The sequence below is a fragment of the Megalops cyprinoides genome, chromosome 11, assembly GCF_013368585.1.
Source record: "Megalops cyprinoides isolate fMegCyp1 chromosome 11, fMegCyp1.pri, whole genome shotgun sequence".
NCBI lineage: Eukaryota > Metazoa > Chordata > Actinopteri > Elopiformes > Megalopidae > Megalops > Megalops cyprinoides.
The window spans coordinates 12,940,505-12,953,489 of NC_050593.1; the positions used below are offsets into that span (position 1 = coordinate 12,940,505).

The 12,985-nt window shown below is 44.8% G+C and overlaps 1 protein-coding gene across 2 annotated transcripts in view; it reads right to left on the minus strand.

Moving 5' to 3' along the window:
- Nucleotides 1-11,572, minus strand: part of LOC118786228 (protocadherin-17-like) — a 50,226-nt gene extending 38,654 nt beyond the window's left edge. For both annotated transcript variants that reach the window (XM_036541334.1, XM_036541333.1), the window contains exons 1-2: nt 11,051-11,572; nt 7,485-10,281 (exon numbers count right to left, since the gene is read on the minus strand). In XM_036541334.1, the coding sequence (XP_036397227.1) occupies nt 7,485-10,001 (2,517 nt within the window). In that variant the 5' untranslated portion in view covers nt 10,002-10,281; nt 11,051-11,572. The remainder of the gene's footprint in view (nt 1-7,484; nt 10,282-11,050) is intronic.
- Between the last annotated feature and the right edge of the window lie 1,413 nt (nt 11,573-12,985).

Sequence of the window (12,985 nt, forward strand, 5' to 3'; positions counted from 1 at the left end):
TGCTCAGGTCAGTAGTAAGTTATCAAGTGGAGCAGAGTGAATTTGCAGTGGGAGGCTTGCTTAATGCTGTGTTGTCAAAAAGTGGGATCATAACGCCATCCGAACTCTTTTAAGTGCATCCGCGGTGCAGAAAGGAGCTGTCAGCCAGGGTTTAGAATTAATCAGCGAGCCCCCAGAAGAAACAATCGCGCATAATCTACGGCTATAAACCAGGCTGACCTTCCCTTCAAACCCGCCGTTAAATCTTCCCTTTAGACAAGCGTTTCAGAGCTCTGTGCGAGACTTGCATCCTGGTCGACCTTTTCGGGCAACACAATGACGGGCTCACCCCTGCGCCATCCATAGGTCTCAGACCGGCTAAATAAAAGCACGCACAGGGCTGCCGACATGCCCTTAATGAAAACCGAGTTCGTACAGACAGCCCCCGCCTGTGTATTTACAGTGTAGGCATTCTAATGCTAAAAGCAGAGGAGAGGAAACAGACATACGCGCGGTGAGAACAGGTCGAAGATGCTCCAGACATCGACGCTAAACTTTCTTCAACATTATCACTCAACGGAGACTCAGTTAGCTGTACTTCATTTATTAGCGCAACAGATGATCAATACGGATACACGCATACCTCTCGTTTTTTGACGAGATAATGTCATCATTGCGAATTTGCCCTGGGACATCAGCGGCATGAGCTATTGAGCAGTTTATCTGAAATGACAAGAGCGGCAGTGAGACGAAACCTGCTACAGTCAGTTGGAGGGTTTAATGGCCTTTGAAAAAGAAAGCCGAAATGATAAAAAACGAAAAAAAAAAAAACAAAAAACAATGCACGACCACGCAGTGCACATCATTTCTGAATTCTGAGCTGAGACTTTCAGCATCTTTTCCCTTCCAGAGATGTAAACCCATTCATCCAGCCGAATCTTGCCAGGAGAGGAAGCTGAAATATGTGTAATAAAAAGGTACAATCTGTACACCCAGACCATTAAAATGCATACAAATGGCGGCAGGGAAGATAGTAACATCCTCTCTGACTACAAAGAAATCTGACATCATTGTCAAATTCCACACTACCTCATTCAGTAGACAAAAAAAAAACAGATTTTTTGGGGGGTGTCACTACTAACAGTCTTTTACTCCAGAGACGGATGCTAACTAATTTCTGAGTTCAAACCATTAAAACAATGTGCCCATTATATCATTATGTCCAGTTAGTATCCAGTTACATCCAGCCACCATGTTGCTGTGTTTGCCAAATCAGTCTCGGATGAAGCTTGTATGGTGGCAGGCAGATGACTAAGGTCTGACAGTACATTCATATTACACCCCAACACAGTAATAACGCTTGAAGTCTGTTTCTTCAAGTGAAATGTTGATTGCATCGGTTAGGGGGAAAAAAAGACGCTGCATTATTTTACAATGCAAATCAATCACAGAATGTCACGCAGTGAGCATAATTCTCAGCCCCCAGAGAAATGCTCAAATACTTTGACGTGACCCTCCTTTGCACCAGAAAGTAATGACACTTTTAGCCTGGTCTGCAAAGACAGGTCACATCAGCCAGGCTGAGCTCGACCATACTTTGCAAAACAGTGATAAAAAATAAGATAATATAGTAGATTTCTGCTGCTGGCATGAGGCACGTTAGTGTGCTGTATTGATTTACATCCTGAAAGAAGCAAACCTGATGAATAAGAGCAAAGTACTTTGCAACATGAAGTCATTACTGGCTACACCTACAGCTCTCGCTTAGTGCTTGAATAGGCCCCTTCTTCTAACAACGCACCATTGAAGACATACTCAGAAAGTATGATTCACAGAAATGGCACAGAGATACCAGAGATGACACCAGAGAGACATTACAATTTACATATTCTGTGCCTGTATGGTACCCCAGTGTGGCTGCACATAACATAAGATTGGACTTCATGCACAAAGGACTGGACAACCCCCAAACCAGAGCTCAAATATTTCCACTAAATTTTTCCACTTCATATAAAAGACCAAGGTGAATGAAGCTGTGTGTGCGTGTGTGTGTGTGTGTGTGTGTGTGTGTTTGTGTGCGTGTGCCTGTGCGTGTGTGTGTATGTGTGACCTTTTTCAGTAGGAAGAACTGAAAGACACAATACATCTCACTGTCCTGTTCACTAGTCTGCAGTGCTACATGTCAAGAAGGCTAAGGACAGCCCATTTCAGCATCTCCACAGAAACCCCCCACAATCAGATCTCCCAATCCAACACAAAACTGCAATGCTGGAGGGGGAGAGTTAATGGAGAGTACTCTTATCAATGCTTCCTGGAGTTTAAACTCGGCAGATAGGAGTATGGAATTACAGCACTACACAAGCCACTTAATTATTTACCAGTTACTTGGATTTAGAGAATTTTTGTAAATAATACATGCAGTTCAACCAACGTCTTTATGCATCTTTATACTTCTGTATGCTGCTAATGACTGTGTAATTTGGTCCAGAGATTCTCAGATCCTTCTGTGAGTCACGTGGCCACACATCTACAGAGGGAATTTGTTGCTGCTTCTCTGAAACATTTACAGCATTATCATCCATTCAAAACGAGAAGCTCCATACAGCTCTGACTTATATCAAAATTAGGACTGTTCCTTTCCCTTACTTATAATGTGCATAATGATGCCCCCCTCCCCTCAGCCAGAGCAGGGGGGAGAAGCAAATCTAAAATTGGAATTATGAATGCTCGTGTTCAGCAGATTGAACATCAGAAGGGTTTTGTGGTTTCACACTCCCCCCCCCCCCCCACGCCACCACACACAGACACACACACCAAGCCCCCCTAGCCCACACACAAAAAAAACAAGGGTTCCAGATAATTATTGTGGCATCTTCCATTTTCACGCGACTTACTAAATGCAATGAATTATTAATAAGAGTAAAAATATCTGTATTTATTTGGCAACAGAGTGCTCTCGTTACCTGCAACGAAAATCAGACGGCTGAAAAAAAAAAAAACAACAGAAACAACAACAAAAAAACACATAAAATCACAAAAACAAAACAAAAAAAAAATCACAGCTTCAAAGCGATGCAAACCAATGCAACAGACAAAACCCACTACCTGCAGGAATCAAACACAATCAGCATGCGTCTCTGGAACCTGAACAGAATTGATCATGTATACAGAAAACCAGCATCATCAATGCAACACATGCTCATGAAAGCATCAGGCTGCAAACGGTGTGTGTGCCGAGGAGAGAGAGAGAAAGACAGAGATCTCATTTGCACCAAAAACCCGGAAACTAAGCGCGGGGAAGTAAATCAGAGCAGCGTAAGACAAAGCCATTGTTTCGTGTCCCGAAGCCGCCATAAACATCGGTGCTATTTTTCGCCACTCGACAGACAGATGTTGAAAGGGTCTCCGGCATGAGAATATAAAAACCGGAGGAGATCTAACGGCACATGCCTGCTGAAGAGTGGGAGGCATTTCAAAGCAGCATAACTGCACTGACACACTCTAGGGCAGGATCTCCGAGCACTCGTAAACACAGCAGCCACAGTGCCAGGCCGTCTAAATGAGAGCCTGTCGCGCTGATATAAGGGAGGCACTGTGATGGCCATCCGACCCATTTTACACACACACTCACACACACACACACACTCACACACGGAGAACACACAACGCCATTCTCCAAAAATACCCCCCACCCTGCCAGCCTGGCTGTATACTGTGTTGATTAACATACATGACTGCTCTCATGTCTGTTCTCACATCCGGTAGAGCTGTCACGGCACTAAAAACATGATTCATTTGATATTCACTATGTTTTTGTTAGAAAAAAACTGACATCAGTAAATGCTTTGTTAGTATAAACTGCTTCTTTACATCTTAATTCAGGTTAGGCTTTAAGTGTAATGTAGGCCTATTGAGAACTTGACTATCCTTCAAATGACATAGTAAAATGCACACTGAAATATCCAACATTGTCATATCTGCTTAGGTTTTTTAGTAATGTCTGTAATAGTTCATATTTAACACATAATAGGAAACACTTATGGGTATGCTGTACACAAAGATCCTCGTACAAAAAATAAGATGACAATGACTCAGAGCCTGCACATTTTAAATGAAAGTGGCTGTATTCTCTGTGATCCCCCAGCTGGGTCCCGCCCATCTCACAGACAGAGCCTGTGCAACCTGAAGGGCTTGTTATGGATCGGGGGGGGGGGGGGGGGGGGGGGGCGCTTGCGAATGTTTAGTGGGGGGTCTGCCTCACTGCAGTCGTCTGACCTGCGGTGAGCTCAACCAGTGAATCACTGTTCTGTCTCGCTGTTTGACCTTGCGTGAGTCAGTTGACCTCGGTGTCCGGCCGGGGCTGATAAACAGGGGCCAAGCTCGATGACACGGGCGCTACAGCGACCCCCTCCTCTTTCAGCAGAGACAGCCCCATGCAAGTCCTTTGAAGCGCCCCCCACAAAAGAACCACGCTGTCTTCACTTTTTGTCTGGCGATGAGACAGAAAGTCATTGAAGTCGACTAAAATGGCTTGCTTGTAGTTTACATGGTTGCCAGCTCTTACAGAGTGTTAATATGTATGTGATGTATATGACTAAGAGGCAGGCTAGGCTTGAATCACAGCTCCTCTGCAAATCCTTTTCCTCCTGCTAACTCAAGTGGAAAGCAGCCATAAGGAAGACTGACTCCACCTAGAGGATCATTTTATTGCTTTTTTTGCTTCACCTGCTTTTCCAGCATTTAAACATTGACTTACAGAAGGTGTTTATTTAAAGGCCGTAAAGGAGCTGTACACAGGAATGCAAATAATAGAGTAAGGATTTAATACAACTAAAAGCAAGCAAAAACAAACCAAAGGCATACACCATTCATTTTGCCGACAGATACAGGGTTGACTAATACAACCATGCCATGAGGCTACATACCTACAAAATAGGCTATCATTCTTTTTCTTTCAGTGCTCTAGATTGTTGCTGGGTAGAAATTCCATCTCAAACCAATGGACAGGTCATTTAGACTGGAACACACAGACCTGCACACTCAGGGCTTAAACAACACCCTTTATAAGGAATCCTGGTCAAATATGAGTCCAATCTCATTTTGTAATCTAGTCACTAGACTCGCGCTGGCATTCCTCCCGCTGATAGGCCAGAGGGGCTTGTGGGAAAGAATTCTCCATCACTTTCAAGACAAGCATGCGGCTCAAACAGATTATAAATCCCTCTCTCTCTCTCTCTCTCTCTCTGCTTTGAGGAATACACCGCTGGATCCATTTTAACCTTGATTCAACTGTAAGTAATATGCGTTAACGCCTTAAGCTGAATTAAGCATCATTACGTGCCATCCGTCTCCTTGCTGAATAATTCTTTACAAATCAAATTATGCTGCTTGTTGCTCTCTGCAGGGTCTGTTTGCTGGTGCTGCTCGGGCCAATACCTTTTATTATTTGAAGCGCCGCGACTTTCCCTGCACCAGCTGACACAAACTTGGAGGCTGCTGTAAAAGGCATTATGGGGGCAGTAATTTGGTGTGGTGTCGTTGGGTAATAAAATGAGGTAAGGTGCCCTTGTGCAGCTGTGCCTATTTATATATTTATTTATCTCCCCTCTCCCGCTGCCATTAATGACAGATACATAGAGCTGGCCGAGATCGATAAAGGGAATTCTGTCCTCTTTTCCTGCCATATCCCTATAACCACTCAGTGCCAGATTTAGGTTACACTCTTTAGGAATGGGTGGGAAGAAGGCTTGTTTTTTTTTACACCTTGGGAAACCTGATCTCAGGCTGATCTCCCACACTGTTTCCTGTAAATAATAGAATACACGTGTCCGTCGAATACAAGAAAACAAAACATTGCAGGTAACACGATGTTTTTTCGCATTGTTTTGCTTTGTATTGTTCGACAGGAGAGAGTGGCCAGTGATGGTGTGAGTAATGGCCTCTCGGAGAGCTAACAATAGTACTTCATCACATCTGCATTACGAGCCGAGTCACTAGTCCTTCGCCATTATTCAGTTCACTTAAAAGGGGGCTGCTCAGGTTGGAGCGTTTGACAGTGTGACCTTGAATATTTTATTCCAAACAGAGACGTGCCTCTCTATCTCCACAGTAACTCAGAAAAGAGCTTGGCAGTACGCGCTGGGAACACATCTCTCAGATCAACACATTTTCCATCCAACGGAATAATATTAAAAACCACACACGTGCACGTGCATGCACAAACAAAAAAAAAATCCTGTGATAGTCATGTTTTCTCAACGTATTTAGTCTGTTCCATCTCCACTCAGATCTTGGTCAGATGCCTCGGACGTGTTTTTCAAACACATGCTACAGGCAACAGAATCACATCAGCCTTTAACAAATACCCTAGGAATACACGCACACAACACGTTGCTTAATAGAAGGGCCTAATTCCTTTTCTGCCCATGGTAATCTTGCAGGTTGTTTATGTATGCCTCGTATGAACTGTCTTAAGTTGGACTTCAGCCTTGTCTGACATGACAGATTTCACATTACTTAAAACAGGCTTAGCACAACAGATATGCAGTAGTTGTCAGGAGCTTACTGAAATCTCTCTTCACAAAGAGGTCTTAGCTGGAAAGGAGGAAAACAAGCAAACCTCTTCGCTCCCTTAGCCACACTCACAGCACCCACTTTCCACAGCAAAACACCCGCCTTTACTTTGCTAGGGGCAACTCTGGTCACCTGTGAGGGGTTACCTCCCTCAAAGCAGTAGACTGTGTAATATAGACATATAAATGAAATATATTCTTCCAGTAAGTACGATGAAAATGACAAGACACAAACATGATCTGAGTAAGTAACTATACAATGGGAGAAAACAAGGATGTGAGAGGCTCAGCAGATGCTGACGATTTGGAGGTGTCATACAATGTGTAGTCTACACGCTGTCTGAAATTGTGAAATACATACCTTTCTCTTGACTGACTGGACAAAACAGACATTTGAAAATCTACATTGCACTGAACAGATGTTGAACATTGGCTCTGAAATCAGACATGTACCCATTATTTCTAAGATGGCTGTGCAAAATGAGAAACCTAGATCAAAACTCATTGCTGGCAGACGTTAAACTTATCAGCAAAAGACACCTTCAAGCAGCACCATATTGTCATAATGTCTGTCAATCTGTCAAAAGTACTGATATAAATATACATTCCTGTATATGTTTCTGTATGTATTCATAGCATGAAATCATTCCAGCAGCTTGCATCATATGACTCATGTAAGAAACATGCTGGAAGAGAGAAAACTGCATAGTGAATATCAAGCAGAGAGATCAAGAACTGTAACGAAAGCCTTGCTCTTGCACGTATCACAAATCTCTGACTGCGCACGCATCCAAAGTGTCTGCTTTCAAAAAGTGCACAATTATACCAACAACCCCCCCCCCCCACCCCACCTCTAATTGTGCACCCACATCTCAAAGCTGAAGAGAGACTGAGGGGAGGGAACATGAGGTAGAGAGAAACTGTGCTTCCTACCTGAATTATTGACATCCTATTAACGGGGGTCTCGGTGGTATTCGTCACTGGGCTCGTAAAGCTGGTGTGACAGCCCACGTGTCCCTGAGGAACAGTCAGGTTGTTGGCGGTGGGCTTGAGGTACATGACCTCTGACCTGGGTGAGCTGAGGGGCAGGCGTGTCTGGTAATCGAAATACATGGGGGAGGTGGCGAGGGAGGGGCTGCTCACCACGTTCATCACGTTCATAGCATCTCTCTCCTCCACCTCACTCTGAACCAGCATGATGTCGTTCTTGTTGATCTTCTTCTTCTTGCCCTTGCCCAGCTGCGGGTGCGAGTACTCGGCGATCCGGCAGTTGTAAGTCCGTATCTCCTTGTTCTCCCGCTTGCACTTGACGGCGATGGTCACCATGGCGGCCAGGAGCATGATGGAGATGACGCTGAGGGTGACGATGAGCGGGAGGGACATGTCCCACTGGTGCTGCTCCTCGTTAATCCGCGGCTCACCCTCAGGCAGCGGGCCTGTGTACGCCTTGATGATGAGCTTGGCCACGGCCGAGAGCGTGGGCTTCCCGTGGTCGATCACCTTGACGATGAGCTCCACTACCGGGGCCACTTCCTCCCAGAAAGGGTGGGCCGTCCTGATCTCCCCGGTGACCGAGTCCATCTCGAAGAGGTGGTCTTCGTTGCCATCCGAGATCTCGTAGGTCAGGCGGCCGCTCTCCCCGTAGTCGTTGTCCAGCGCCCTCACCGTTGTTACGATGTGACCCACGCCGACATTTCTGGGGACGTGGATTTCCGCCGTGTCGTTCTGCAGGAGGGGTAACACGATGACTGGTGCATTGTCGTTGACGTCCAACACACTAACCCTGACTGTGGCATTGCTCTCCAGGTGAGGGGAGCCAGAGTCTTTCGCCAGGACCTTAAACTCAAAGTACTTGGTCTGCTCATAGTTGAAGGATCTCAAGGCGTATATGGCCCCGTTGGTGGGATTGACAGAGACGTAGGTGTAAATTGAAACGTCTCCAACGTTCGAGGGCAAAATGGAGTATGACACAGTTCCATTCTGACCCAAATCCGGATCGTGGGCTAGAACTGAGCCCAGGTACTCCCCGGGGATGTTGTTCTCTGGCACCTGCAGGAGGTACACCGATTTTGTGAAGCGGGGAGCGTTGTCGTTCTCATCCAAGATCTTCACGGTGAAGGATTTGGTGGAGTTTAAAGGTGGGATCCCGTTGTCTTTGGCTACTATGGTCACGTTGTACTCATCCTGTGCCTCTCTGTCCAAAGGTCTGTCTGTCACCACGGTGTAGAAGTTGTCATAGTTCTCCTCCAGTTTGAAAGGCACGTTGCCCAGCACCCTGCACTGGAGCTGCCCATTCCTCCCTGCATCTTTGTCAGTGACTCGGACCAGCGCAATGACAGTCCCTGGAGGAGCAGCCTCACTGATGGCTCCCTGCCTCACCGAGACAAAACCGATGGATGGCCAGTTGTCATTCCTATCCACCACCTTAACTGTGACTTTACAGTGGCCAGGGATTGGGTTTGGACCAAGATCCTTTGCCTGGACATCAATCTCTATGATTGGGTTTTCCTCATAGTCAATTTCTCCCAGGATCTTTATGACACCTGTTCTGGGGTCAATGGAGAATAACTCTCTGATCCTGTCTGGGGCGTAACCACTGAAGGAGTACACCACCTGCCCATTGCTGCCTTCATCTGGGTCTGTTGCATTTAGGTCTATCACTACTTTCCCTGGGGGTGAGTTTTCAGGAATCTCCACCACATAGGAAGGCTGTTCAAACACGGGGCTATTGTCATTAGAGTCAATAACCTTCACATTGATTTGCATGGTCCCTGATCTGGAATATTCCCCTCCATCGGTTGCTGTTAATATAAGGGTATGGTGACTGCGCTCCTCTCGGTCTAAGGCTCTCTGAATAACTAACTCCGGGAACTTCGTCCCATCTCCTCGGGATTTTACATCCAGAGAAAATATATTGTAATCGTCTCGCGTTATCTGATAGGTTTTCAGCCCGTTTTCCCCGGAGTCCGGGTCATGTGCGCTCGTTAGTGGGAAACGGGTGCCGGGAGCTGCATTCTCAGAAATGTCAATATCGATCTGATCCGAAGGAAAGCTGGGAGAGTTGTCGTTTATGTCCTGTATTTCCACCTTAATCATGCAGATCTCTTTGTCATTGGCAAACACTTCCATGGAGAGCTGGCACTTGGGGTTTCGTCGGCACAGTGTTTCCCTGTCTATCCGCTGCTTGGTGTAGAGCAATCCGCTTTCGGGATCCACGTCAATGAGATGCGGAGCTGAATTCTCTAACACCCTGAAGTTGGATTTCTTGCCCCGCTCTCCCGGTCCGATTCTGGCGTCTTTGGCAATGTTCCCAATCACTGTTCCCGGCCCCTGCTCTTCCGGGACGGAATAATTCAGGTTTTTCAATGTCAGGGCTTGTGCCCATAGGAGCAGAAAGATGAACACCGTCAGATGCATCCCCTTACGCTGCCCTGCGCTTTTATTTTCCATGCGTTTTAGCTTCCGACCTGTTGATTTGCTCTGCAAACTGACAATTCCTATCTTTTAATTGCAATCAGGCTAAAGCTCTTTTCATAACAAAAAGGACAAAGTCATTTCGTCGCGTTTTCTTGCTTTTGGTTCCTCGCTGGCCTTCCTTTTAGCCCCTTTTTTAATTACAAACGGTGATGCCGTACACCTAATTTAAATTCAGTTGAACGCCCAGACCCGTCTGTGGCATAATCGCAATCCAGTTTCCTCAAAATGCAATAGCCGCGGTGCACAAGCTCATCTGAAATAAAAAAAAAAAAACAAATATCCTCCCATCAGAACAGAAAATGCAAGGAAATAAACTATTTTGTCACCGGCCGGTTTTCCGTCAGCATTTGTTTAATAGAAATTAAAAAAAAATATTCCTCTTCTTGGTGACATGTATTTTTAACAAACACTCAGCACATGAGATATCCAAATTCAGTTTTTTAAATAACGAAAGTAGATTTAACTGTGGGCGATGGCAGGCATTCAACCTTAAGGTAGTGCTGGTTTATTTATGTATTTATTATGAAGGCGACATGCGTGGCTATGCATTTTGGCATTGAGTAGAAATGATCACATAAACAGCGCTCACATATTCCGACAGTTCAGTAATAATAACAATAGCAATTCTGACAGATAAATCCCTTCAAGAATGTTTTTGTGACATGCGCTACAGCTGCGTCTCTGTGGCGATCTCTACCCGTCTGAAAGCAGCCCGATGAATACAAATGCGTTCAAATAAGCTTCCTAAACGCACTGACAAATCCACATAATCCTGCCATTTAATGGAATCCGACAAGAATTTAAATACCAAAACACAAAATAAAATGAATGACATGGCTAGCTGCTTCTGTAATTAGTTTTTTTTTCGCCCAAGCTCCAGGGCTTTTTAAAAGCTGTTGCATTCTCACTGATACGGGGTAGCTGGCTAGTCCTACAAGATCACCGCGCTCCTGCATCTCAACACATACAGCAATCTTTACAATCTGTAAGAATGACTGCAACAGAATAAGACACCAACTTACCCTTGTAACACTTGGCCCCGAATTACATCTTAACGTCCTCTGTGTCCCCTATTTCTTCACAGGCTCCAGTGTACTCTACAGTATAAGTGGCTAAACTGGTGCTGAAAGTGTGCCAGTAATATCAATGAGCAGGTTTCCCTCAGTACCTCTCTGATTATAATGTAATGGCTTTCCCTTCCGCTCAAGTTGTCTTCAGCGAGTCATGAAAATGCTTCTGAAGAATGCCTACGAGGTATGTGAAAATCCAAATAGAAAATATAGATCCAGACCGGATATTAAGAGTGTGATCAGCCCTCTTGCATGCTGCATTGATGCGGGTTAAGACACCGCTGTGATATCATTGCCCTTGCTCTTCTTAAGAAGTCCAACACATGACGATTGAAAAGAAGAAAGTCAACGGTCCAGTCTCTGGATGTCTCACAGAATTGTCACGCCAAAACGGTGCACGGACCTTCCTTGTCACATCAACTGTTGAAAACGCAAGGATGATCATTTAACACACAGCGGACCTTCAGCTCTCTCTCAGCGCCACTCACTGACTAACTCCGCTCACCTCATAGTGCATTAAACACGGTTACTGATCTGCTGCCAACCAATCAGCGACACAGGGACATAACCTGCCGTCAGATTCTCGTCCAATAGAATTTGTATATTGCGCATCGAGGGAGGGATGTACGAATCAATTCAAGGAGTACGTGATTTGACCTGTTAGTTTCGATGTAGTAGACAGTGAGAAGTCTTGCTGTGCGTTTTATCTCAAATTTACTAGGCAGGGTGGCTAAAGTCAGATTTGCGTTTTCTCCTGGTGTATTTCACTCGCGCGGTCACAGGTCAGAAATGTCTGTAGAGCAGGGCTACAATCCGTGCAGATTAATAGAACTTGTTACTTGCGGTATATTGCTGAAAGTAATACGTGAAGACTAACATTGTGGCTTTTGCTGGACAGGCTTCGCGGAACCCAAGCGAGATAACGTTATAACCAATCCGTGAATATGTAGACGATGGCAATCGAGAAGAGTGTGCAAAAGAGCAAACCAGTACATTCTGTTAATTTCATAGCCTAAAAAAAATTACAGCGGCGCCCTAGCCAATAGACTGTGAACCCGATTTCTCATAACCAATATTGTTTGCGTTTTTATATATTTATAATAGCCGAGAAACGTAGCTTTGAAAACGTATAAAAGCAAGAGGTGGCGCTGTACTACCTCGCGAGTTACATTGAGCGATAGAGAATGTTCGTTTCCGCTAGGTAAAAGAACCGGTTAAACCAAAACAGCGCATTTTATCTCTAGCGCAATTCATTAGAAATCAGCATGTCAGACCGTCACCTAGCAGCAATGTGTTGGCTAAGAATTCTAGTTGAAAACACTTTTAATAATCTACTGACAGTTTTCATAATCATAAATACTCGAGCTGTAGAATTCACAATATACAGTGCAATAGTATCAGATAACTAACTGACAGTGGCATGAAATGAAGCTTCATCTCATATGTTTGAGAAGCATCGATTTGCCAGATATTTGTTGTAGGTGAGATCACATGTAATATGAAACAGGAGAGGTGTGTGGGTAATGTTAGAAAGTTGTATGTGTGTAATGTAAGCGCTTTGTTGATTGAATGCTGGAGACGAGTGTGTTAACATGCTCAGTCCAAGTCACCTACACGTTACGTTAATTACTGAGCAAACATGTTCAAGACAAAAATAATAAAAAATGGCCGCAATATTCAATCGTAAATAGGCCCTATTTGCGCAAAAACACCGATACTCATTTAAAGCAGCGAAAGGATACACGCTATCAATCTGGCGAGGGGCAGCGCTAAACGTACCTGCAAGTATAGTCTTTTGGTGGAAAAAGCCCCCAAGAGTAAAGTAGGCTATGTTCACTAAAAACATCACACCCACAATCACATACACAAAGGGAAAAAGAGATTAAA